The sequence below is a fragment of the Hyperolius riggenbachi genome, chromosome 6, assembly GCF_040937935.1.
Source record: "Hyperolius riggenbachi isolate aHypRig1 chromosome 6, aHypRig1.pri, whole genome shotgun sequence".
Taxonomy (NCBI): domain Eukaryota; kingdom Metazoa; phylum Chordata; class Amphibia; order Anura; family Hyperoliidae; genus Hyperolius; species Hyperolius riggenbachi.
The window spans coordinates 32,576,980-32,602,179 of record NC_090651.1 but is presented as its reverse complement, the minus strand read 5'-3'; the positions used below and the strand labels follow the sequence as shown (position 1 = coordinate 32,602,179).

Here is a 25,200-nt window from a genome sequence, read left to right as displayed (position 1 = left end):
CTCCATCTGCAGCAAGATGATGTTGTAGGTCTTTGGTGCTGGTCTGTGGGTTGACTCTGACTATTCTCATTATTCGTCGCTTCTGTTTATCCAAGATTTTTCTTGGTCTGCCACTTCGAGCCTTAACTTGAACTGAGCCTGTAGTCTTCCATTTCCTCAATATGTTCCTGACTGTAGAAACAGACAGCTGAGATCTCTGAGACAGCTTTCTGTATCCTTCCCTTAAACCATGATGGTGAACTAACTGTGTCTTCAGGTCATTTGAGAGTTGTTTTGAGACTCACGTGTTGTTACTCTTCAGAGAAATTTAAAAAAGGAGGGCAACTTACAACTGGCCCCCTTAAATATTCTTTCTTTTTTAATTGGATTCACCTGTGTATGTACATAAGATGTACAGAGGCGCCAAAAGGATAAAAGTATACTAAAACGTTTAAAATATTCGGGTGGCGGTGGTGGACCGGTCACTCCAAAAAGGACATGAAGTCGTCACTTGAGCAAGAAGGCAATTTAATCACATACTCCACGAACAAATCGCAACGCGTTTCACGGGCACAATCCCGCTTCATCAGGCATTAAACATACGGAGTATCACACTATGAAATGACAGAGATGACATCTTATTCCTGAGTGGGGATAGGTCTAATCTCCCCACCTGCCTACACAGTGGTTACCTAGGCGGTAACCCATGTTTGTGAGTATAACACTTACTTCTCATTGCTCCTCCTGGTTCCAATACATACTACACTATATTGGGCTCTCGGTTTCTCTATTTTATCTGTGTATGTAGGTCAGGGGTCACTGAGCTTTCCAAGCCAATTTGAGTTCCAATAATCAGTTCTAAAGGTTTTGGAATCAATAAAATGACAACACTGCCCAAATTTATGCACCTGTGTAATGTTATTTAAACAATTATTGCGCACTTTCTGTAAATGCAATAAACTTCATTTCACTTTATGATGTATTTAACTGACATTTTTTTTTTAATATAATAGTTTTTATTCAAAATTTTGTATAAACAAGGATACAGACATGAACACATGAGTATATACAGTGGGAACATGAGGATTAGTTAATAGGGCATATATTGAGCATTTGGCAGTTCACATATACAATGCATTGGCTACCACTGAAAACTTCGTGTGTGCTGTTGTAGTTTAGCTAAGATGGGCCGCTTAACCCTAAAGACTCAGTTGCTTGAGCTCCTCATCAAGCAGTCGCTCACCCTTGGGGGGTCGATGCTAGGGGTTGAGGGAGAGAATAGTGTCATGGGTCCCGTGGATATGCATAGCTTGCTACCAACCCGGACGACTCTGGCCCAGATGGCTGGACTAATATGCTTGAACTGTTTTAGTTAAATGAGTCTATATTGTCGCAGCCTAATGACAAATTGGTGTATTTAAAAGGTATCTATGAACTTAGCCCAACTATACATAGCTAATGTCAGGGGGAAGAAGGTGGGGGGGGGAGGAGGGGGAATGGTGTAGTAAGGTAGAAAAATAGGAAGAGAGAAAGAAAAGACGCAAGAGAGAACTGTGGGTGAAATCACAGCCACAGAACTCTCTGCTAGGTCATGTCTCGCCTGAAGCCACTCCAGAGAGTAATATTTTAATTTAACATGGGTCAGTCATCAGCAAAGCCTGGCCTTCTTCGGACAATGCGAATATTTCCCATCTTCTCCACAGTACATTAAATTTCTCCTCTCTGTCCGAAGCCCAGAATTAACTGACATTTTTTATCATAACAACCAACGATTTATACAGGAAAATCATGATGATTAACAACGTTGCCCAAATTTTCGCATCCCACTGTATATTATCAGTATTGGACAAGCTCAGGCATGAAGTACTCCCTGAAGCCCCCCATTCCACCATACAGCAGCCCCGACACACATCATCCTCTGCCACACACACAATAGGTGAAAGGAGACCGTGGTGCCGTATTAACAGCCTTCACACTCCACAAAGCATTAATAGCCTCTGTGAAACATTAATATTAACTTGCCAGAAATGAGGGTTAAAGTGAGAAATAAAGGAACAGGCCAGAACCGGCTCCCGCTTTCATGTGACAACATAATAAGGCGATGTACAAAGCGGCCGCACTGCCATAGAGAGCATGAAGCCGGATGACGAGAGCGACTGTGAGAGAACAACGAAGGAGCGTGAGGTAATTGGGGTGAGGAGGAGATGGAGAAGGAGCAGGGGGTGAAATGAAAGAGCAACGTTCCCCCGGACACATCACATAAATGGGTGACAGAGGCCAGAGGACAATAGCGCTGCGGTATCACTTCAAGTGCTCTGAAAATATGAACCACATTAACAGGCCAAATCTCATCATAACTGGAGGATTCTGGCGTGCAGGACGCAGGAGTGGGGGGGGGGGGGGGGGGGCAGAAACACTGACTCCCGCTCAAGGCAGGATTTATACTTTTAGCGGCCATTTTCTTGTTGCTCTCCTTATATCTGCAGCAGCTCCCTTCCCCTTCGATGTGCCGCCCCCTATTCCATGTAAAGCAACCCCTCTCTTTTATGTGTAACTCTTTTAGGTAGCATCAGCCCTCCAAGTGTTGTACCCCATCTGCAGCCTGTTTTATCAATTTGCATCCATGTTCAGCCACACCTCTTTCAGGTGTAGCCGCCCTCTTGGGCTTCAGCCGCCCAAGGCCCAGGCCTTTTTTGGCCTTTCCAAAAATCCAGGCCTGCTCCCGCTACAAAAATCCAGGCCTGCTCCCGCTACTACTTCAAAACTAATATGGATTCATACAAGTGCTCTTAACAGGTCTATGTATGTATGAGAGTGGCTTTGGGCATTGCAGGTATTATCATTAATTGAATTTACATAACGCCAATATATTACGCATTGCTGGGCAATAAATAAGGTTACAGACAAGGATAATAGGAGTAAAGCTGGCCATACACTGGCCCGATTTGCCGCCGTTTCGACAGCAGATTCGATCACTGGGATCGAATCTGCTGCCAATCGTTCACGCTAAACGCACCCGCCGATCCGATTTCCTCCCGAACTCGGATCGGTCCGTCGATCGCGCCGTGCGGAAAATTACCGTCGATCGCCCGCGGGTAGGGAGCGCGTCGCTAGCGGCGGCCGATCCGATACAGATATACATTACCTGACGCTGGCTCCCGGGCATCTTCTCCGCGCTGCACCGCTCTGTTCCTGCTTCATCCCAGCGTACATTAACTTCCTGTGTCACTCCAGTGACCAGGAAGTTCAAATAGAGGGCGCTCTATGGACACAGTGTACGCTGGGATGCGGTGCAGCGCGGAGAAGAGGATCCGGAGCTAGCTTCAGGTAATGTATATGGGGGGGGGGGGGGGGGGAACAGGCGGCAGGAGCAGCTCAACAGATTGTGATCGGTTTCAGCCTGAAACCGATTCACAATCTGTTTGCAGTAAAGGCAGCCATACGATCCCTCTCTGATCAGATTCGATCAGATAGGGATCTGTCAGTTGGTCGATCTAATGGCAAATCGACCAGTGTATGGCTACCTTAATAGAAGTGACAGAACACACTACAGGTAATAAGCAATAAGATACAGTATGCCGGATCATGCAGTGGGGTAGTAGTCAGCACGGTGGTGTAGTGGTTAGCACTCTCGCCTTGCAGCGCTGGGTCCCCGGTTCAAATCCCAGCCAGGGCACTATCTGCATGGAGTTTGTATGTTTTCCTTATGTCTGCATGGGTTTCCTCCACGCACTCCGGCTTCCTCCCACATCCCAAAAATCTACAGCAAGAAAATTGGCCCAAGACTATGATACATACTCTACAAAATACATACACAGACACATGACAATGGTAAAGACTAGATTGCGAGCTGCTCTGAGGGACAGTTAAAGGACATTTGTAACAAGAGGGATATAAAGGCTGCCATATTTACTTCACTTTAAAGGACTTACGAGGGGGGGGTCGTCCTTAGTTTCCCCAATAAAGATGGCCGCCAGGTCCGGCTGCGCAGTTCTCATTGCCGCAAATGCAGCTGCGCGGCTCTACGTCCTCCCCCTGCTCCGACCTCTTTACCGGCAGTCTCGCGTACATAAAACCCGCGAGACTGCCGGTAAAGAGATCGGAGCAGGGGGAGGACGTAGAGCTGCCCAGCCGCACTTGCGGCAATGAGAACTGCGCAGCCGGACCTGGCGGCCATCTTTAGTGGGGAAACTAAGGACGACCCGAAGGATCGGGTCGACCCGAAGGATCGGGTCGGGACCCCCCCCCCCCCCAGCCTGGACTTTCAAATAGAAACACCGCGGAATGAAAGGGGGGATGCGGATGGCGTCCCCCAAGGGTCATAAAGCAGCAAAGGTATTTAACTTTTTTTTTGCTTATTCGCCTCTTAAGTCCTTTAAGCAATACCAGTTGCCTGGCTGTCCTGCTGATAATCTGCCTCTAATACATTTAGCCATAGACCCTGAACAAGCATGAAGCATATCAGGTGTTTCTGACATTATTGTCAGATGTGACAAAATTAGCTGCATGCTTGTTCAGCGTCTATGGATACAAGTATTGGAGGCAGAGGATCAGCAGGACAGTCGGGCAACTTGTATTGTTTAAAAGGAAATAAATATGACAGCTTCCATATTCTTCCCACTTCAGGTGTCCTTTAAGTGACAAGACAGTATACTCTGTACAGTACAGCACTGCAGAAGATGTCGGTGCTATATAAATTACTAAATAATAATAATAATAGCAGTCACAGTAATTCACATTTGCGTTAATCTGTGGGCTGGATGCATAATCAGGTAGGATACACAATCGGGGAGGGCCCTGTCAAAGGCATACAATATAAAGGTATACATGGAGTACAGTAAGCAGGCCATACATCTAACAATGATGGGCAGATTCCACCAAGAGACAAATCTCTCTCTGATCAAATCAGTCGGCTGCCCATAAACCACAGGCCAATTTCCGATGGATTTCAGCATGAAATCTCTCATGAATCAGTTGAGTCTGCCACATCTGCTGCTGCCCCCCAGTGGTTAATGTCCCCTATGTGTGCATTTTATGCATTACATGTCCTGTGTCGCCCACCACGCAGTGCCATCTTCGGAATCTGTGACGTCACACATGTGGTGCGCGCTATGCGCTGGTGGTGTGAATACCTCAAATGAAAGAGCGGGGGCTTCCGAAGATGGATGGGCAAGCGCTGGAATTGATCAAATCCTGTGTTGCCGTGTCTAGCTTCTGCGCCGGCCGTGTGAACCATGTCACTTTTGTACGGTTCTGACCCAGTTCTGTATCATTAACACACACAAGCAATAGAACACAGCAGTACATGCAGGCATCCCTCCCACAGGGGTCCCTTCCTAACCGCTCACCTGTCCGCCATGTCCTAGAGCTGAAAGAAAACGTTTAAAAACACACGATTGGTTCACACGATGGGCCAGGGGCCCCGGACCTCTCTGCCTGCACGGGGCGGTCCTGCTAGCGACGCCATCTTGCGATGGCGTCCAACTGAAGCCTCCCACCTGAATGCTAATGGCTGCTAGATGTGGTATGGCAGGTAAAGGGTGTATGACAGTGCATCCTGATTGGCTGACGAGCACCTGCTGACCAATTTCAAATGTAGCTGGATGCATGTACTGCTGTGTTCTATTGCTTGTGTGTGTTAAATTTAGCATTCAGTATGGAGGCAGTGTTGGTGGGTTTTCTGGATGTGAGAGGTCCAGAACCTGGGTGTGAGAGGTCCAGGCCCACCTGCACTCCCCTCCAGGTATTGCGTGTTGGCCTTGGGGCCCCGGCCAGTGAGAGAGGTCCCGGGACCCTGGCCATCGTGTGAACCAATCGTGTGTTTTTTAACCAGTTCTGTATCATGCCTGAAGACGAAACTTAGGGCCTGTTTCCACTAGTCGCCGTGCGTCCTGAGAGATGTGCAGCGGAACCTCCCTGTTCTGCGAGTACGCAGCCGAATCCCAGAAGTCGTGCCATGCATGGCTATGGGATTCGCTGCCACCCGCACGAAAAAATGCTTCAATGTCATCCGAATTGCTAAGACGGCGGCAGCATTATCCCCTCTGGCAGAGTTTCCCTGCGCGATTTGCCTGCGGGGAAACTCTGTGGATTCGGCACAATTTCCGCAGTAGTGGAAACGGGCCCTTAAAGTGAATCGAGCATCATTTTTAACACCCAGTGCAGCTCTATAGCAAATTAAAAATGCATTCTAAAAATGTGGTTTGTTATTTTAAAAAAAAAACTTTCATTTTACCTCATTTTTTTACATCTAAGGGTTAAAATAGCCACTTTGTCCTTCCGTAAAGGACCTGCTTCTCTGAGCAGGAGATGGTGGAACACAGATAAGAAATCACCTCATTAGATTTAATTGACCACAAACAAACCCCCATTGTACTTCAAACAGAAAACATCAGTTACAGTTGAAGAATTTCACACCTAGCCTGGACAATGCTAGTTGTAAAATAGCAGGGGTTGAGCTTCTGAACAATGGCAGCCCTTGCAGCTACTTGAAGCCAGGAGCTGCTTAGATCACTTTAATGTTTCAGAACTTCCAATAAACAACCTACAGTTAGTCATTAAAGGTATCACCCAGGGCCAGATTTACCATAAGGCACTGTAGGCACGTGCCTACAAGCGCCTGATGCTGGAAAGGTGTCTCACTCCCCTCCCCGAGCGCCTCCCTCCCTCCTTCCCAATGCAGAGTCCTGATGAGCTCACCCTGCTCTCGGCATTCCACTGACGAGATCTCCCAGTCAGGGGCACCTCTGGCTACTTAATACTGAGGTTCTGCTAGCTACCTAATACTTTGGGGCACCTCTAGCTACTTATTGTTGAGGGTACTTCTGGCTACCTGATACTAAGGGGCACCTGTAGCTACCTGTGACAGCAAGGGAAGTAAGGGACAGCTGGGTCAGCCAGGACACTTGCGGTGCAGTTGAATGGGGGTTTGTAGGTTCATGGCAGGAGAAGTCTAAAGGTGCCCATACACCCGTTAGATTTGCAACAGATAGATCATCAGATAGATTTCTGATCTATCTGATGTGTTTAGGAACATTTTTTACTAGGAACAGATTTCCAATAGATTTCAGTTTGAAATCGATCTTATGGCATTTTTTTGCCATCAGATTTCCATTAGGGCCAATGCAAAATGATAAGCAATCTCAACAGATCGACCTAGATTTTCCGCCCTGCCAGATCGATTGAAATAGATCGAAATCGTTCAAAATCATCCGCAAATCGATCGATTTGGGAATTTGAAAGAATCGATTTCTGATCGATCGATTGATGGCTGAAATCGACCAGTGTATGGGCCCCTTACGGTGCCAGGACATCTGTGCCTATAGGCTCCTGTCAGGTAAATCTGGACCTGGAATCACCGGAATCAATGTTTCTTAGTTGTCTGCACAAAAGCAAACACATAAGGAGAATATTAGAAGGTGTGAGAGCCCCCTAGTGGATTCCACATAGGAATACATAGAGGATGCACTCGATAGAAGCTTAGCTAAAACACACAGCAGAGCCCTGGGTGTCACTAGGACAGGAACAGACTGTGAGAGGAATAAAAACCTACCAGACGTTCTATCCTTTGTTCTACCTCAAACTTGGATGTAAATGCGAAAGTGGCAGCTGTCCATTAATGTAATTTGTTGGTGCTTTATAAATACAATACAAAAATACAATGTCATGTTTTCTTCTCCTGAGATGGCCATTGACAATTAAATCCTATGGACCATCTATCATTTCCAATCATCATTATGATCTACCGGAAATGATCGGTTGTGCCCAGTCTGGTCAGACTGATGGGATCGATCCAAAAAACTGATCGATTACATTAATCTGATAAAATTGGTTAGCAGGTTTTTGGCTGTGGGCATGAATGATCGTTTCCGATAGATCATAATGATGATTGGAAATATTGATTGTCCGTAGGATTTAACAGTCGATGGTCGATCAGCCAAAAAATATGGCCACCAAAGAGACCCCTGGGGGGTACTCGCCTCGGGAGGGGGAAGCCTCAGTGTCACAATGAGGCTTCCCCCATCCCTACATCCAATCCAGCGCTGGCTCCCCCGAATCCACCCGCAATCCTCCCCTGACAAAGCTTGATATATTTACCTTGCCGGGATCCAGCGCAGGCGCAGTGGTGGCCCTTCCTTAGGGCTAGGCGGAAATAGCCGAGTCTGATCATATCCGCTCTACTGCGCAGGCGCAAAAGGGTGGATCGATCAGGTTTGGCTATTTCTGCCTTACCCGAATGAAAAGCCGCTAGTATCTCCGCACTTCAGGGGACCCGGGCAGGCTAACGGAGGGACATAGGAGGAGGGGGAAGCCTAGTTAGGATCCAGAGGCTTCCTCCTCCCGAAGTAAGTATCCCCCAGAGGGGTATTTTTTTATTACAGGATTTCTTTAATACTTTTAGCCACAGCCCCTGAACAAGCATGCTGATCAGATCTTCTGACTGAAGTGTGATTAGATTAGCTGCATGCTGGTTTCAGGGGTGTGATTCAGACACTACTACAGCCAAAGAGATCTGCAGGACTGCCAGACAACTGGTATTGTTTAACAGGAAATAAATATGGCAGCCTCCGTATCCCTCTGGCTTCAGGTTCCCTTTAACTTTTGGGCGTTTGTGGGGTATTTTTTTGTAAGGCTTGTAAATGTTAATTGAAAATATTATAATAATTCTCTTTAAAAAATCCCTTTTAGAATACAGCAGTGAATTCATATACTGTACCTTTACAGGGAAACTTAAAGCGGATCCGAGATGAAAAACGAACTATAACAAGTAACTTGTCTATATATCTTATGTACAGTTTAGATGGTTTAAACAGCAAATCTGTCTGCATACTGCTTTAATAGAATATGATTAATTCTTCCTGTGATACAATGACAGCAGCCATGGTGTTTGTAAACATTACACAGAGGCAGGCTTATCTGCACGATCAGCACTCAGACTGTGAAAAAAACCTAATCCCCCCTCCTCCCTCCTGCCTCTGAAATCTCTGGCTAGTAATACCTCCCCCTCCTCCTGCCCAGACTGAGCTCCCATGAGCCCTTGCTACTGCCAAGGCTCTCTGAAAACTGTGGGCGGGGCTTATTTAGTTTATAGGGAATTCGAGTGATAAAACAAAAACAAAAAAGTATTTGCCTTGAGGAATGCCCTATAAACAATAGGAAAGGAACATAATTATGCAATGAGTAAAAGTTCATCTTGGATCCACTTTAAAGTGAACCAGTGATGAAAATAAACTAATGAGATAAACAATTGGATCTGTCCTTTTACTCCTAAAAATGACTCTTTTAGATATCTCAAGATTTTATTTTATGTATAAACATTTACAAAGCAGATTTAATTTTTCATAGTCTCTACTTAATTGCAGTGTCTCAAGAGTCCCAGAATGAAAATACATGAACTATCAATAATCCGAATAATAATAATCCGAACATTTGTATAGCGCTTTTCTCCTGTCGGACTCAAAGCGCTCAAGAGCTGCAGCCACCGGGACGCGCTCAGGAGGCCACCCTGCAGTGTTAGGGAGTCTTGCCTTGAACTCCTTACTGAATAGGTACTTGACCTAGCCAGGATTCAAACCCTGGTCTCCCATGTCAAAGGCGGAACCCTTAACCAGTACACTATCCAGCCACTACTAACCTATTGACCTTTTAATCTATTCCTCTCACAGTAAAAAGCCCAGGTATCTGCTTAAAGGTGGCCATACACTTATAGATTTGCAGCAGATTCGACCATCCGATAGATTTTTGTCAGATGCCTGTCAAGTCGAACTGATGTGTGCCACACACTAGGAACAGATTTCCAATAGATTTCAGAATGAAATCTATTGAAAATCGATCTAACTGCATTATTGGACCATTAGATCCAATGCAACTCTATGGGCCATCGATCTGCAGCCAGCAGCCGATCGACCTGGATTTTCCATCCTGTCAGATATATCAAATCGATCGAAATTGATTGAAATCGATTGCAAATTGATCGCTTTGCTGATTTGAAAGTATCGATTTCTGATCGATCGATTAAAGGCTGAAATCAACCAGTGTATGGGCCCCTTAAGGAACTGTTTTATAGATGTAATTTGTTATCAGTGAGACGACTGGGTCCTGACTGAAGAAAAACTATCAGTTCCATGGCTAATTATAAACTCTTTCAGGCAGGAAAAAAAAAAAAGCAGCACAGCATGAGTGTCTGTATGCTTGCCACTGTATATACACATGTCTATCTCATCATGTCACACGTCATCTCTGGTACACTTTAGGTGTAAAAAAAAACGCTTTGCGGGGGTCACTGCTGCTGGCCGGAGGGACTCAGAAGGACGGGGCAGGAACAGGATCCCCCCAGGGGGCTGCAAGAAGACCCAGGTAAGTTAAACTGCTTTTTTTTTTTTTTCCACTTAAAGGGACTCCGAGCAGTGCAGAAACTATGGAAAGATGAATATCATTTTAAAGCTCTCTTTCTCCTCTTTCCAATGATATATAAACCACCACCCTACGCCTTTTAGTTTTCACTATTTTCGCGATCGAAATTGCTGCGGCCGCGACTTCGATTGCGAAAATAAAGAAAACTAAAAGGCGTAGGGTGACGATTTAGGTGTCGTCAGAAAGAGGAGAAAGAGAGCTTTAAAATGATATCCATCTTTCCATAGTTATATTGTATTACACAGGACGACACTTTCCACAGTGTCAGCAGCTCCATTCAGCAGGAAAAAGTCGCCCTGTGTAATACAATATAACTATGGGAAGATGGATATCATTTTAAAGCTCTCTTTCTCCTCTTTCTGACGACCCCTAAATCGTCACCCTACGCCTTTTAGTTTTCTCTATTTTCGTGCTCGAAGTCGCGGCCGTGGCAATTTCAATCGCGTAAATAGCGAAAACTAAAAGGCGTAGGGTGGTGGTTTATATATCGTTGCAAAGAGGAGAAAGAGAGCTTTAAAATTATATGCATCTTTCCATAGTTTCTGCACTGCTCGGAGTCCCTTTAAAGTGAACCTTCAGACTAAAAATCTACTCAATCTACTCAGCAGCACTGAAAAGGCTTGGTGTTTCTTTAAAGAGGAGCTGTCAGCCATACTATCTCAGGGGAAAAAAGCACATATATAAGTAGATAAATACTTGCTCTACTTACATAACAGATGTATTGCACTGTCCATGTTATGATTCCTGTGAATTTTATAAAGGAAAAGTAGAGAATCCTATTCTAGACAGTTTCCATATTTACTGTGGCTATTTTGAAGCCGGTTGTGATGTAATATCTGCCCTTAGTCTCCTCTGCCTGATTTGCCCGCCCTTCACTATAGAAAGTGCATTGTTTCAGCCTGAGGGATTTTGGCCAATCAGACAGGAACAGAGGTGTGGGAGGGGAAAACAGGGGGGAAAAGGGCTTCAGCCAATCAGGCTGCATTAGTTAAGTCTGAGGGGAAGTAGGGAAGCAAAAAAAGACAACCCAGCATGCCCTGCAACTTCTCTTTTGTGTACCAAATTTTCTGTGTACCAAGTAAGAGTCATGTAAACTGGGGAATGATAATTTATCAACAAGAAAAGTAATAGTGATTTTAACTTTTGGATTGCCTGGTTAGCATCCTTATTACTTGTTTACCAGATAAAAAATGAAGAATTGATTTTTGATTTTATGCCTGACAGTTACACTTTAAAAGTTTCACAGCATCAGAACTTTGTTTTTCTTACCCAAGCCTCATTTTTTAGCTGCATAGACGAAAACTGCCCGGGCATTTTTCCACTGATGCTGTGCAAAGCATGATGGGATTTCTAATGTTGTTGTTCTCGTTCTGCCGTTCTGGTGCAAATGTTTTGTTGTTTTTGTTTTGAATTTGCGATTTGAAGCCTAGCACGCAGTTGGGAGGGTGTAATGATCCAACAGCACAGTGTCAGTATTTTATTCAGAGTGTGAGCACACGTGTTTTTGTGCACAGTAAAACACAGGACTATCACTGGATAGAGTGGTCGTACAGGCAATGTCGGTAACAGGTCGGTCAGGCAGCGGTACAGTATCGTCAGGCAAAATCGTAGTGAGAGGACAGGCCGAGGTCGGTATCAGATCAGATGAGCGGAGGTACAGAATCAGAAGGCAATCCAGAGTCGAGGTCGGGCCGAGGTCGGCAGCAGATCAGATAGGCGAGGTACAGAATCAAAAGGCAGAGAGAGTAATCAGAGGCAAAGGCAAAGAGTCATGCACAGTAAATGAATACAATAATAATAATCCTAGTCTAAGTGTAAATCCCCGGGGTCCTGCCGGATCAAACACACACGGAAGTGACTAAGGTCTGAGAGCTTAACCGCAAAGTATCAGTAACAGCAGACAAGGAGACACTGGCAGCCCAGATCTTAAATACAGGCAGGCAATCTCAGAAGTTCTGCCCAGCGAACTTCAGCCAATCAGCGGCGAAAGTCAGCCCAGCACTGTCAGCTGACCAGCAGGTCAGCTGACCCGCCGCCTCAATGCATAAAGGTCCTGTCTCCTGGTGCACGCGTGCGCTGCTCTGCTTTGATGCACCCTGGAGAGACCTTCTCTGCCAGAAGGAAGTGGCTGGGAGGACGCGGCGAGATCCGCGGTGACGTCAGACGCGGGAGCGGTGGCCTCGCCGCTCCCCGCTGCAGAGGTAACAACATCACACCTAACAGAGGGATGATCAGGACACAGGACAGCTGGAACTGTGTTTCATGCTCCCTGTCGCCTCCTTTCAACCCAAAAAAAAATGGCTGCCCCCATGAAATCACAAACATTTGCCTGTTCTTTTAAAACGGGGTAGGTAAGAGATTATATTACCTATCTATTTTAATTAACATAACTAATGTAACTTGATGACAGTATGTTTGTTTAGGCTGATGTTTCCCTTTAAGATTTCCTTTAATTAATTTTAAATCATGATTTTGCCAGAGATCAGCCTAAAAACACCTCTGCAAACCCCGCCAGACAGCAGCAACAAAAGATGCAATGAAGCAAAACATCAAAAGCTAACATCTAATTACCAATATTACAATAATAATAGGGTGTCACATGAAAGGTTCAGCGGCAGGGAAAGCAGGTATTAATGAACGGTGATTGTGACGTCGTACACAAAGAGCTTTATTCCAGCCATTATAATGAGCGTTATTACATGGATGAGGTGAAGGAATCCGCCTTGTGTCTGAGTCAGGGAACTATATAGAAGGCACCAGGTAGTGTAGATTAAGCACTGCGGGCTACCTTTCCTCATCGAGAGCCTACAGAACCTCCCACACCGACATCACGCCTGGCAGGCGCACAAAAGCGGCAGCGGAGTGGGCAGGAGATAAGTGATATCGTGTTTAGTGACACATACTTACCTGAAGTGCAACTGCAGTCATTTCCCTTTCATAAAGAGAAATATAAAAAACAGGCCCTGATCACTAATTCTGAAATACGCTCATATTGTTGTTTTTGCCGTCATATTTGTTCTGTATTTTTTAACCATTTGAGTACCGTAGGCTTACACCCCCTAGTGACCAAGCTATTTTTTACAATTTAGGCCACTGCAGCTTTAAGGGCTCACTACAAGGCCCTTTTAATCCAGTGACGAGGGTTAATAAGAACTTCTGATAAGCAGAAACAGAAGGAAACCATATGCACGATACACACCATGCAATTTCATGTCAGATAGATGGATCGCATAGATCATTTTCGACAGGTCCAATCAGATTTCTGATGGTTTTTCTGTTCGATTTTCAGATCACTTCTAGTCTTCTACACAAAATCAATCGGATCTGTTGGAAATTTTCTATTTGACCCGTCTATCTGATTGAAAATTGCATGGTGTGTACCAAGCATTAGGATGAAGGGCATTAATAGACGAGACACAGAAGATTTATATCACATTTTTCTCCTTGATCCTCTTTACCTCTTTTCTGCTCTTAGAAGCCATTTTCTGCTATAAAAGTGTGTCATGATTGTAATTCCTTATAAGTGAGGGTTACGATCTAGTCAGACCCTGTCCCAACCTGGACAGGAAATGTCAATTGCATAGCTGATGTTTAACTCTTTCAAGCAGAGAAAGAAAAATAAGGAACACAGCCTAGTTATTTGTGTAATTATAGTAAACCAAGAGAGGGATTAGGAAAGAAATCAAGGAGAGGATACTGGACAACAGACACGGAATCAAGTGGAGATGAATTTAGCGGCAAAAATGGAGGAACATCACAAAAACAGCAAAATAATGAAAATAAGGAATCAAAAAACGACCAGCAAAGAAAAGGATACGCAGGGGGAGGGGCAAGACCAAAAGAAAGAGGAGGGAAGCAAGTCAGTTGGAAGGGAGATCGAGGGGAACGGGATCAAGACAAACAGAGACCCAAGAAAAGGAAGTTTTTCAGGAGGACCAACTCTTAGAAATTGTGAATCTAAGTGAGGAGCCCCTACCTATAGAGTGTTGTGATCTCTTGAGAAAGGGCCTACATTTTTCCTGCACACAAAAGTTTGATTATTGTAACTTCAAAATTGACCTATATAAGGGAGTGAGGAGAATGAATATTAGAAACCATTTTGAAAAAAGAAGGTTGCTGAACCAACAGCTAGAAAAAGATCAGCAGAAAAGAATAGGCCCCATAGGTTTTATACCCAATACAGATTGGAACTTAGAAGATAGGGAAACTTTGAAAACTCTAGAGGAGCTATGGTCCGAAAGTAATGAACATGAGGAACCAGAACCGGATTTGACACAGGAAAAAGAAAGAAATGAATTTCGAGCCTGTAAGTCGACAAGACCATTTCCAGTTGCACCTGGATCAGCAATAGACATTTTTCAAAACCAGATAGAAAGTGATCTAAAGGCATTAAAACATAAAGAAGTAAAATCTAATTTGAGCAGAAATGATGAGAAAGCACTGAGATGGTTTAAGGATAGACCGAACTTAGTGTTGAAAAAGGCAGATAAAGGAGGAGCATTGGTGGTAATGACAGCACAACAGTATAAAGGAGAAGCAATGAGGCAATTGCAAGACGAGGAGACTTATAAACCCCTGAAGGAAAATCCCACATCAAAATTTATGGGAAGTTTAAGATCATTGTTAAGGAGGGGGGTAGAAAAAGGTTTCCTGTCAGAAAAATTAGCGAACGATTTGATACCACAATACCCCAAACGCCCAATATGGTACCATCTGCCTAAAGTTCACAAGTCCCGGACCAGTCCACCGGGACGACCGACTGTCAAGATACCTGGACCATCTCTTGAGGCCATTACTCCGACTGGTGCCATCCTATCTACAAGACACCCTGGATGTGCTGAGAAGCATAGAAAGGGAGCCTTGGTGTGACGGCGATGCAATTGTAAGAGTGGACGTTGTAAGCCTGTACAATCGGATTCCCCATGCAGCGGGGGTAGGCAGTGAGGTTCTTCCTCCTTAAAGCCAATAAAGATGAAAGTTACGCGGAGTACCTATGTGAATGCTTAATGTATGTGCTTACTCACAATGCCTTCACTTTTGATGGAAGGTGGTATTGGCAACAATCGGGCACAGCCATGGGGACGTCGGTGTCATGCACGTATGCCAATCTGTTTTTGGCATGGTGGGAGGAGAAGTACGTGTATGCCGCCGATGTCCCTCATGGTGATTGCCTCAGGAGATGGTCTAGATTTGTCGACGATATCCTGGTGTACTGGTCCGGGACCCGTTCTGTATGGGAGAAATTTTATCAATATCTAAACGATGGAAAAGAAAACATGCAATTTACGTACGAATACAGTACAGAAAAAGTTGTCTATTTGGACCTGGAATTAATCATCAAGGAAGGGAAAGTAATATCTAAGGGCTATAAGAAACCTATTAGTGGCAACCTCCTACTACACAAAGAGAGCTATCATCCAGAGCACACTTTCAAATCACTTCCGTATGGACAGTTCCTAAGACTGAGGCGGAATAACACCCAGGAAAAGGACTTTATGGAACAAGCAACAAATTTGAAACTAGACCTGGAGAAAAGAGGTTATGAATCAGAATTGCTGGAGGTAGCTTTAGAAAGAGCTAGGAGTAAAGATAGAAAGGATTTGATAAGGAAAAATGGAGAAAAAAGAGAACAAGGAAAGGCGGGTGAGGAGAACCGATTGACTTTCTCTTTTGACTATACCCCCATGCATAGGGAAATCAAACAAAGTATCCTTAAGAATTGGAAGGTGGTCCAGAGAGATTCGGTCCTAAGAGAAATATACAAGCAACCCCCTCTAGTAACTTTTAAGAGAGCACCCACCTTAGGCAATAGGTTAACACCATCAGAATTTAAAACACCTAGAGAACCAATGTGGTTAGAGAAACTACAACAAAAAGGAAACTATAGGTGTGGCCGGTGCTCACTGTGCCCACAAATGCAACCTGGAAAGTACTTGAAAGTTGGACCCATAGAGAATAAAACCAAGGATTTTATAACGTGCAGAACTAAATATGTGGTCTACATTATCTGGTGCCCTTGCCATAGATTCTACATTGGTATGACAACAAGAGAAATGAGAGAACGCATCCAAGAACATGTTAAATCAGTGAGGACAGGAAGAGGTTGTAGTAGATTGATTGAACATTGTAGAAGAGAACATGATTGGGATGCAACATGTCTGTCCTTTGCAGGTCTGGAGGTAGTACCAATTCCAAACAGGGGGGGGCAATAGAGAGCAGTTGCTATTGAGGAAGGAAAGCAGGTGGATAGTGAATAGTGATGCCATGGGACCTCTGGGCCTAAATGATCATTTGGACATGCAATGCTTTTTGGATCCATAAAGTAACTAAGATGGTAGGGTTGTTTACTTGTCTAAAAGAACCTTAGGATTTGTTTTTAACAGACACTATAATGCATAGGTAGGTGAGGAGATGTGGGGAATATATACATTTGGTGCGTAAACATCCAGGAAAGGAGTAATGAAATAAGATTTATGTGCAAGGTATGCAATAGATTACGCCCATGGTACCCCACTATTTTTTGATCCCCAGAGGAAAGAAAGAGAGAAAGAGAGAATAAGAGAAATAGATGGAATAAATAAATATGTGTGCATTATTGGTGATATAGTTTTAACTATATATTTTAGAAACCAGTTTTTAATGAGAATGTTAAAGTAAAGATTTAATTTTTATGAAAAAATAGTAATACTGTATAATGATATATAGGTAATACCCTCTCCTGTATGTTTTAGCACCACCTTGTGGAAGATGCTGGGACTCAGAACGTCCGTTTGGGTCCCAGGCATCCCTTTTTGGACGCACTTTCTTTCCCATCTGGTGATACGCCTACATGGGTCACGTGATACGCGTGCACGCGGATAATGCGGATGGGAGTTGGTGTGATCCAGAGTGGAGCGCATAGGCTTCCTGTCATGACGTACGCGTCTCACGCGTCAGAATGTACGCGTGCGCGCGGTTGACATGGACAGGAAGTGATGCGAGCGGCTCTACGTGCCCGAAACACGGAATAACTGCTCGGCAGTATAATGTCCCCCATGATGGGACGTGTAGTGCGCACGGAGCCTCAGAGGAAGCTCTTTGGAGCGAAACGGTCGTCAGGCGGGCCGCTGCCACCCCCACATTGCCCCACAGCCAGGACTCTAGCAGGGTATGTCAGTAACGTTTACCTTTCAATGAAATAACTAGAATGTTTATGGAAGAAGATTTAGCTGACTAAATAAAAAGCCTTGGAGCAGTGCAAGATTGCTTTTCTTCTTTGTTATCAGCTATACTAGTTATTTGTGTGCCTGGCACTGCACATACACGTCTATCTCATCATGTCACATGTCACCTCGGGTATCCTTCAAGAGCACCTGAACTCTTGCACAGGACAGAAGGAGGCATACAGAAATGCACACTCTATGTATTTAGCCTCTCTGATTCCCCCTCATCTGTGACTAATCACAAGTAGTAATTTGACCTTGCAGCTGAGTCAGCTGACTACCTCGGCAGAGAGGCTAATTGATAACACAGTATGTTAACAATATGTCTGCTTCCGTTAAAACAGGAAGTAGACACACTACAGATTTATTGCAGGATTTCTGTGGGCTGCAACAAAGAAATGTTTTTCTTTAAAGGTTGTAATGCTGTTGCTTATCTTTTAGAGCAGAGAGGAAGTTCAGAGTTCAGGTCCGCTTTAACCAGTACGCGATCGAGCCACAGTAAGAACACACAGCTCAGCCTCACCTCTCCACCACCAGCTCCTTGTTTGAAACCTGCTGGATTGTGATGACCACTTTCTTCTCCACACCCTGACGCAGCTTGAAGAAAAGCTTATCTCGATCTTTGGGAACAGGGCTGCCAAGACAGAATACAGGAGAAGCTCAGCACCTGCTACACACACCAATCACTGTATAATCTAAAGATCCGTACACACGACGGACTGCAGGCAACGACGGGTCTGTCGTCACCTCCCGCTGGGCGGGTTTTCAGCAGACAGTCCGGCGTGTGTACAGTCTGTCGGCGGACTGATAAGGCTGTTTCTGAGCGATCCGCCGGGCAGATCGCTCAGACACAGCCGTATCAGTCTGCAGACAGACTGTACACATGCCGGACTGTCGCTGGAACGCCCACCCAGCGGGAGGTGACGACGGACCCGTCGTTGCCTGCAGTCCGGCGTGTGTACGGACCTTTACCTTACAATGACAGAAACAATTCACAGCTGGAATACCAGCTTCACTGTTCACCCAAAGCTGTGTGCGGGACTTAACTTCTTAGCGTCCACACTTTTTGAAATTATAGTTTCAAAGTATGTACAGAATATACATTTTTTCTGATCAGCTGCAAGAAATCTAATTTAAAGAACAAGCGACACCCATGCTAACCTAGAAATAAAAAACACATATATAAGTAGATAAATACTACTTCTACTTACATAACACATGTATTGGGCTATCCTTGTTACTGAACGTTCTATGCACAAAGGGAGATACCGCTTGCTTGGCAGGTGGAAAAAACGTTATTTCCCACAATGCAATGAGGTTCACAGATGGCAAGTTGTCAGGACCATGGTCATGACATCACACTGTGGGAGGGGTTTCACCACAATATCAGCCATACAGACCCCCCTGATGATCTATTTGAGAAAAGGTAACTATTTCTCATGGGAAAGGGAGTATAAGCTACAGATGGGGATGAAGTTCAATCCTTGGTTACAGTTCCTCTTTAAAGATTTCCTTTCATGTTTTGTTCCAGTGAGAGCAAAGGGACAAAAAGGAATAGAAATCAGCCTGGCTGTGGCACAGACACCAACAAAAACATTTTCTAATTGCTTCGAGGAAATGTCAAAACTACTGTCAGGTTTTTATCATCAGAGCACCAGCTGGGGGACCCCTATAACTCCTCCCCGGAGCCTAAATTTTATGACACTGACCACGTTGGGGGGGGGGGGGGGAGTAAGAACTGGTGCTGAACTAGGCCGAACTACATCAGTGTTGGGATAGTGACTTTAACTTTAAACATATTCTAAACAATGGCATTAGTGTTGTTCTGGCGGCACATTTATCCAGAGTGGTGATGGGTGAAGCAATAAGTGACCTTTTTGTTCTCAGCTTTTGAAATTCTTATTGTCACTTTAACAACTTCAAATTTATTTTTAAAAAGGGGAACAGGATTTTAACCCTGGCAAACAGCTAACAACCAATAAACTCCTGTACTTGAAAAATACAAAGCTCCATTCATAGGAATAAATACAAAAATAAAAAATAATAAAAAAATGTATTCCTACCCAGCTCCACACAACTTTGTGAATTCTGTTTTTAACCACTTAAGTACCAGCGGTTTCTGCCCCTTTAAGAACCAGAAACCGCTGGTACAGAAACGGCGGAATCCCAACGAATCGCCGCACATACCCACCGCAACCGCCGTACGTCGGGAACATGGGCCACCCACTCTGCCGTGTCTATGACGGCAGAGTTCCTGTGAGCCGGCCTGTCCACTTTGAATGAAGCAAAGAATCGGTACCTGAAATTGCCTTTGCCGTCGTCTTCCTTCACCTCCAGAGACACCGTGAAAGTGAAGATGTCGCTGTCTGGGGTGGGGAGGGCCGAGTCCTTTACGTCTGAGGGCTGCTTGGAGGAGCGCTTGAAGGCCGTGTAGAAGCTGTACAGGATCCGGCTCACCTTGACAGAGACATCAGTCAGACGTCAGTGAATAACAGAGCAAACGGCACAGCTCAGCCACACACAACCGTGATGATGTATTGATTATTGATGATATTCACTATAACAAATAGCATGCCTTATCAGAGTTAATATAGCATGTCAAAGTTAACATGCCTTCTCAGAGTTAACGTGCCTTATCATAGTAGCATGGCGAGCGCTACGAACTTATGCCTGCTAATTGGCAATGACGAGAGCTCCACTCGTCCTGCCCTGAGCCCCTCCAGTCACTTTAAAGGATATTATCTCCGCACTTTGATTGGCCTAATAGGCTGCCTGTCAAGATTCCTGTCAAGTGACAAGCAGCCTATTGGGCCAATCAAAGTGCGGGGATAACGTCCTTTAAAGTGATTGGACCCGCAGGGGCTCAGGGCAGGATAAGTGGAGCTCTCGTCATTGCTAATTAGCAGGTATAAGTTCGTAGCGCTTGCTATGCTACTCTGATAAGGTATATCAACACTTATAAGACATGTTAACTCTGATAAGGCACGCTATTTGTTATAGTGAATCAACCCCATTATGATAAAGCAATGAACAGGATTATCAGGGGCTGACTAAAGTACTGGGGTTCTCTTTTTTTCTGGTCACACAGAATGCTAAGCACAGTTCAGCCCTACCAGGAGTATACTTCTACACTGCATATTCTGATTTTATGTTCTCCATTAAAGGAAACCAGAGCTGACGTAAACTAATAATTGTATACATACCTGGGGCTTCCTCCAGCCCCATCTACACGGATCGCTCCCACCCCGCTGTCCTCCGCCTTCTCCTGCGCCAGTACCGGGTCCCGTTACTTCCTCCAATCGCAGCCAGTCTGACACAAGTGAAGAGCACTATTTACGTATCTCTCCAGCAGCCGCCGGAGGAGGAGATACGTAGAGGGCGCACTTCTCTTGCGCAGACTGGCCCCGACTGGAAGAAGTAAGGGGACCCGGTACTGGTGCAGGAGAAGGCGGAGGACAGCGGCATGGGAGCGATCCGTGTAGATGGGGCTGGAGGAAGCCCAAGGTATGTATAAAACTTTTAATTTACGTCAGCTCTGGTACACTTTATGACCAAGGGGGTGATAGGTGCCAAGGAGATAAAATCAGAGTTAGTACCTGCTAACGATGTTTTCAACAATCCTTCAGGGCAAAGGTGAGACGTAGCTCCTCCCAGGAACAGGAACAGACAGCACTTCCCCTATAAAAAAGTCACATGGTTAGTCCACCCTCAGTGCGTTTAGCCAAGTACCCGACAGGTGAACATTCCACTAACCCATAACCGTGCAACTATCAGACACAGACAATTAACACCCGGGTGGGATCGTTGCCCTGAAGGATTGTTGAAAACATCGTTAGCAGGTACTAACTCTGATTTTTCCCCACAATCCTTCAGGGCAAAGGTGAGACGATTAACAAGTAATACAACCTCAGGGTGGGACCAATGCTTGGAGAACGCTTCTACCAACCGCCTGGTCGTGTGCAGACATTGCATCAATTCGGTAATGACAGATGAACGTAGAAAAGCTTGACCACGTTGCTGCCTTACATATTTGCTCAGGCGAAGCCCCTGCATTATTATCCCAAGAAGCTGCCCTAGCTCTAGTAAAATGCGCTTTAAATGAGGCAGAAGCCTCACTTCCCATAACTCTGTAAGCTTCTATAATAGCTAACCTAACCCAATTAGCTATAGTAGATTTAGAAGCTCTTTGACCTACAGTTTTCCCTGAAATAAAACAGATAAGGAATCTATCTTCCTGGCATCTGCAGCTCTGTTCAAGTATTCCAGAACACATCTTCTAACATCTAATGAGTGAAAAATCCTCTCTTTTCCACAACTTGGATTCACACAGAAGGTAGGCAAAATAATATCCTGCGACCTGTGAAACCTAGACATAACTTTTGGACAAAACTTTAGATCCGTCTGTAATACTAACCTATCCTGAAAATAAGGACTTTTCATAGACATGGCCTGTAGCTCACTAACCCTTCTGGCTGTAGTGATGGCTACTAAAAAATACCGTCTTTAATGTAAGAAATTTAAAAGAACTGTCCCCTAGCGGCTCAAAAGGACCTTTGGACAGCCCCTTTAATTCTAACGATAAATCCCAAGGAGAAACGTATGGCTTGTAAACTGGCAGTTTCCTAGATGGAGCCTTCCGAAATCTCAGTATTGGAGAGGAAGACAAGAGGATACCTGAAAAAGCAGATAAGGTAGCAATCTGCACCTTAAGCGTACTCACAGAAATATTTTTATCCAAACTGTCCTGGAGAAACCAGGACTGCTGGGACTGACAAGCTATCAAACTCAGATCCAGATAACCAAAGATGGAAAGTCTTCCAGTATTTCAGATAGATCCTCCTAGTAACTTCCTTACAGCTAGTAACCAATGTAGAGGCTGCCTTCTCAGATACTCCCAACTTTTTGAGTAAGGCTAATTCAAGATCCAGACTAACAGATTCAATCTGCCTGGATGCGGATGCCACAGGTTCCCTTGTAGCAGTAGATCCAGCCTGCAAGGAAGTCTCCAAGGGTCTTCTGATGGTAACCTCCTGAGAGCTGAAAACCAGCTCTTTCTCGGTCACCAAGGTGCTATCAAAATCATCCAATTTTGACAACCTCTCCATTTGCTGATGACCGCCGGAATCAAATTGAGAGGAGGAAATGCATACAGAAGTGGAAAGTTCTATTCTTGAATGACCACATTCACCCCCCGGCTTTGATCTCTTGGATTGAGAGAAAAAAGTCTGAATCTGAGTATTGTCTTCTGTTGCACGGTTATGGGTTAGTGGAATGTTCACCTGTCGGGTACTTGGCTAAACGCACTGAGGGTGGACTAACCATGTGACTTTTTTATAGGGGAAGTGCTGTCTGTTCCTGTTCCTGGGAGGAGCTACGTCTCACCTTTGCCCTGAAGGATTGTGGGGAAAAACTAAGTTAAAGGAAACCTGATATGATTTCACTTACTTGGGGCTTCTACCAGCCCCCTGCAGCCGCCCTGTGCCTGCTCCGTCCTGGGATGATCCTCCGGTCCCACGCTGCGGCTAAGTTTTCTTATCGGTGACTAGCAAGTCGATGGTCCCTGCGTCTGCACAGCCCTGGCCGCGCGTGTCCTCGTTCCCTCCGCCAGGAGCGTCCTGTGTAGGTGCAGTATGAGGTTTTTGTGTACTGTGCCTGTGCAGAACACTCCTGGCGAGGGGACGCAAACTATGTGCGCGGCCAGGGCCGTACAGGCGCAGTGACCATCGACTTGCAAGTCGCCAATTAAGAAACTTAGCTGCGGCGGGGGACCGGAGGGTTGTTCCAGGATGGCGCAGGCACAGGGCGGCTGCAGGGGGCTTATAGAAGCCCCAGGCAAGTAAAACTGTTTTGTTTTGTTTTTAAAGTCATATCAGGTTTCCATTAAAAACAACTAAAAAGAATAAAGAGTTGACTTACCTCAATAACGACAAATTCATGTAAATATACATTTTAACGTTTGGCTGCAGTGCTAAATTTTTCCTGCCGCTGGGGAAGTGTGCCTTCCCCAGCCTGACAGGCTATGCAGAGTGGTACAGGGATCTGGCATAGTTTCCTGTTCCGGATGCTGGACCAGCTGTCTCTCTTCAACCACCTGTGGCACTGCACTCCCGGCATCCTCTGCTGATTTCCAATTACATTTTATTACATGGGATCGGGGCTCAGAGGATAGTGTCAGCGGTACAGCGCCACCCAGTGGTGGAAACAGAGGTGGATTAAAATGCAATGGGCCCTTTTGCGGATCTCATTGTGCCTTGTTTTTCTACTCTCTTCTTTTTGTTTGTATGACGCATTATAATGCTGAAATGTTCAATTGTTGTATATTGAGAATTCAATAAAAACCTCTTGTGACAAAAATGAAAAATGCAATGGGCCCTAGGCAAGGTGCCACCTTGTGGCCCATTTGGTAAGCTGAAGTGGAGAGAGGTTAAAGTGTAACTGTCAGGCATAAAATCAAAAATCAATTCTTTTTCTGGTAAACAAGTAATAAGGATGCTAACCGGGCAATCCAAAAGTTAAAATCACTATTACTTTTCTTGTTGATAAATGATCATTCCCCAGTTTACCTGACTCTTATTTGGTACACACTAATTTTGGTACACAAAAAGGAAGTTGCAGGGCATGCTGGGTCATCCTTTTTTGCCCTTCCCCCTCAGACTTCCCCCTCTGTTCCTTTCTGATTGGCCAATATTTCTCATGCTAAGATAATGCACTTTCTATTGCAAAGCTGGATGGGAGTCCCTGAAGACAGGGAGGAGGGTGGGCAATGCATTCACAATCAGACAGAGGAGAGTAAGAACTGTAGAAACTGTACTGTAGAAAAATCACTAAAATCAAAATGAGGACAGTACAATACATATGTTATGTAAGTAGATCAAGTATTTATCTACTTATATATGTGTTGTTTTTTTCCTAAGATAGTATGACTGACAGCTCCTCTTTAAAGAAGGTGGCAGGTGTGCCCCTTGACAACCACTAGGCCCCAGGCACCTGCCTAGGAACAATGTCGTTATGTTATTCATATGTTCTTTTGGGCTATTTGTGGTATAAAACTTTTGTTGTAATATTTTCTTTTTACACTGAAAAGGAATGCTATGGTGCTGAATAATTAATAATAACTCTGCTAACATTATCCTGCACACACAAGAGGAGTCCTCAACAAACAGAGAAACAAAAAGGTTTGCTTGTACGTGCATTAAAGTGGATCCGATGTGAACTTTTACTCATTACATAATTGTGTTCCTTTCCTATTGTTTATAGGGCATTCCTCAAGCCAATTACTTTTTTGTTTTTTTTTATACTCTAATGCCCTATAAACTAAAAAAAAAAAACACGCCCACAAGTTTTCAGAGAGCCTTGGCAGTAGCAAGGGCTCATGGGAGCTCAGTCTGGGCAGGAGGAGGGGGAGGTGTTACTAGCCATTGATTTCAGAGGCAGAGGGGAGGAGGGGGGATTAGGTTTTTTTCACAGGCTGAGTGCTCAAGATACAGATAAGCCCGCCCCTGTGTAATGTTTACAAACAACATGGCTGCTATCATTGTATCAAAGGAAGAAATAATCATTTTCTATTAAAGATGTTTGCAGCTAGATTTGCTGTGTAAATCTAAAC

At 44.7% G+C, this 25,200-nt stretch overlaps 1 protein-coding gene across 1 annotated transcript in view; it reads right to left on the bottom strand.

Moving 5' to 3' along the window:
* RABGAP1L (RAB GTPase activating protein 1 like) overlaps positions 1-25,200 on the bottom strand; it is a 482,080-nt gene that overhangs the window by 397,872 nt on the left and 59,008 nt on the right. The window contains exons 6-7 of the mRNA XM_068239095.1: positions 19,894-20,051; positions 18,118-18,228 (exon numbers count right to left, since the gene is read on the bottom strand). Of these exons, the coding sequence (XP_068095196.1) occupies positions 18,118-18,228; positions 19,894-20,051 (269 nt within the window). The remainder of the gene's footprint in view (positions 1-18,117; positions 18,229-19,893; positions 20,052-25,200) is intronic.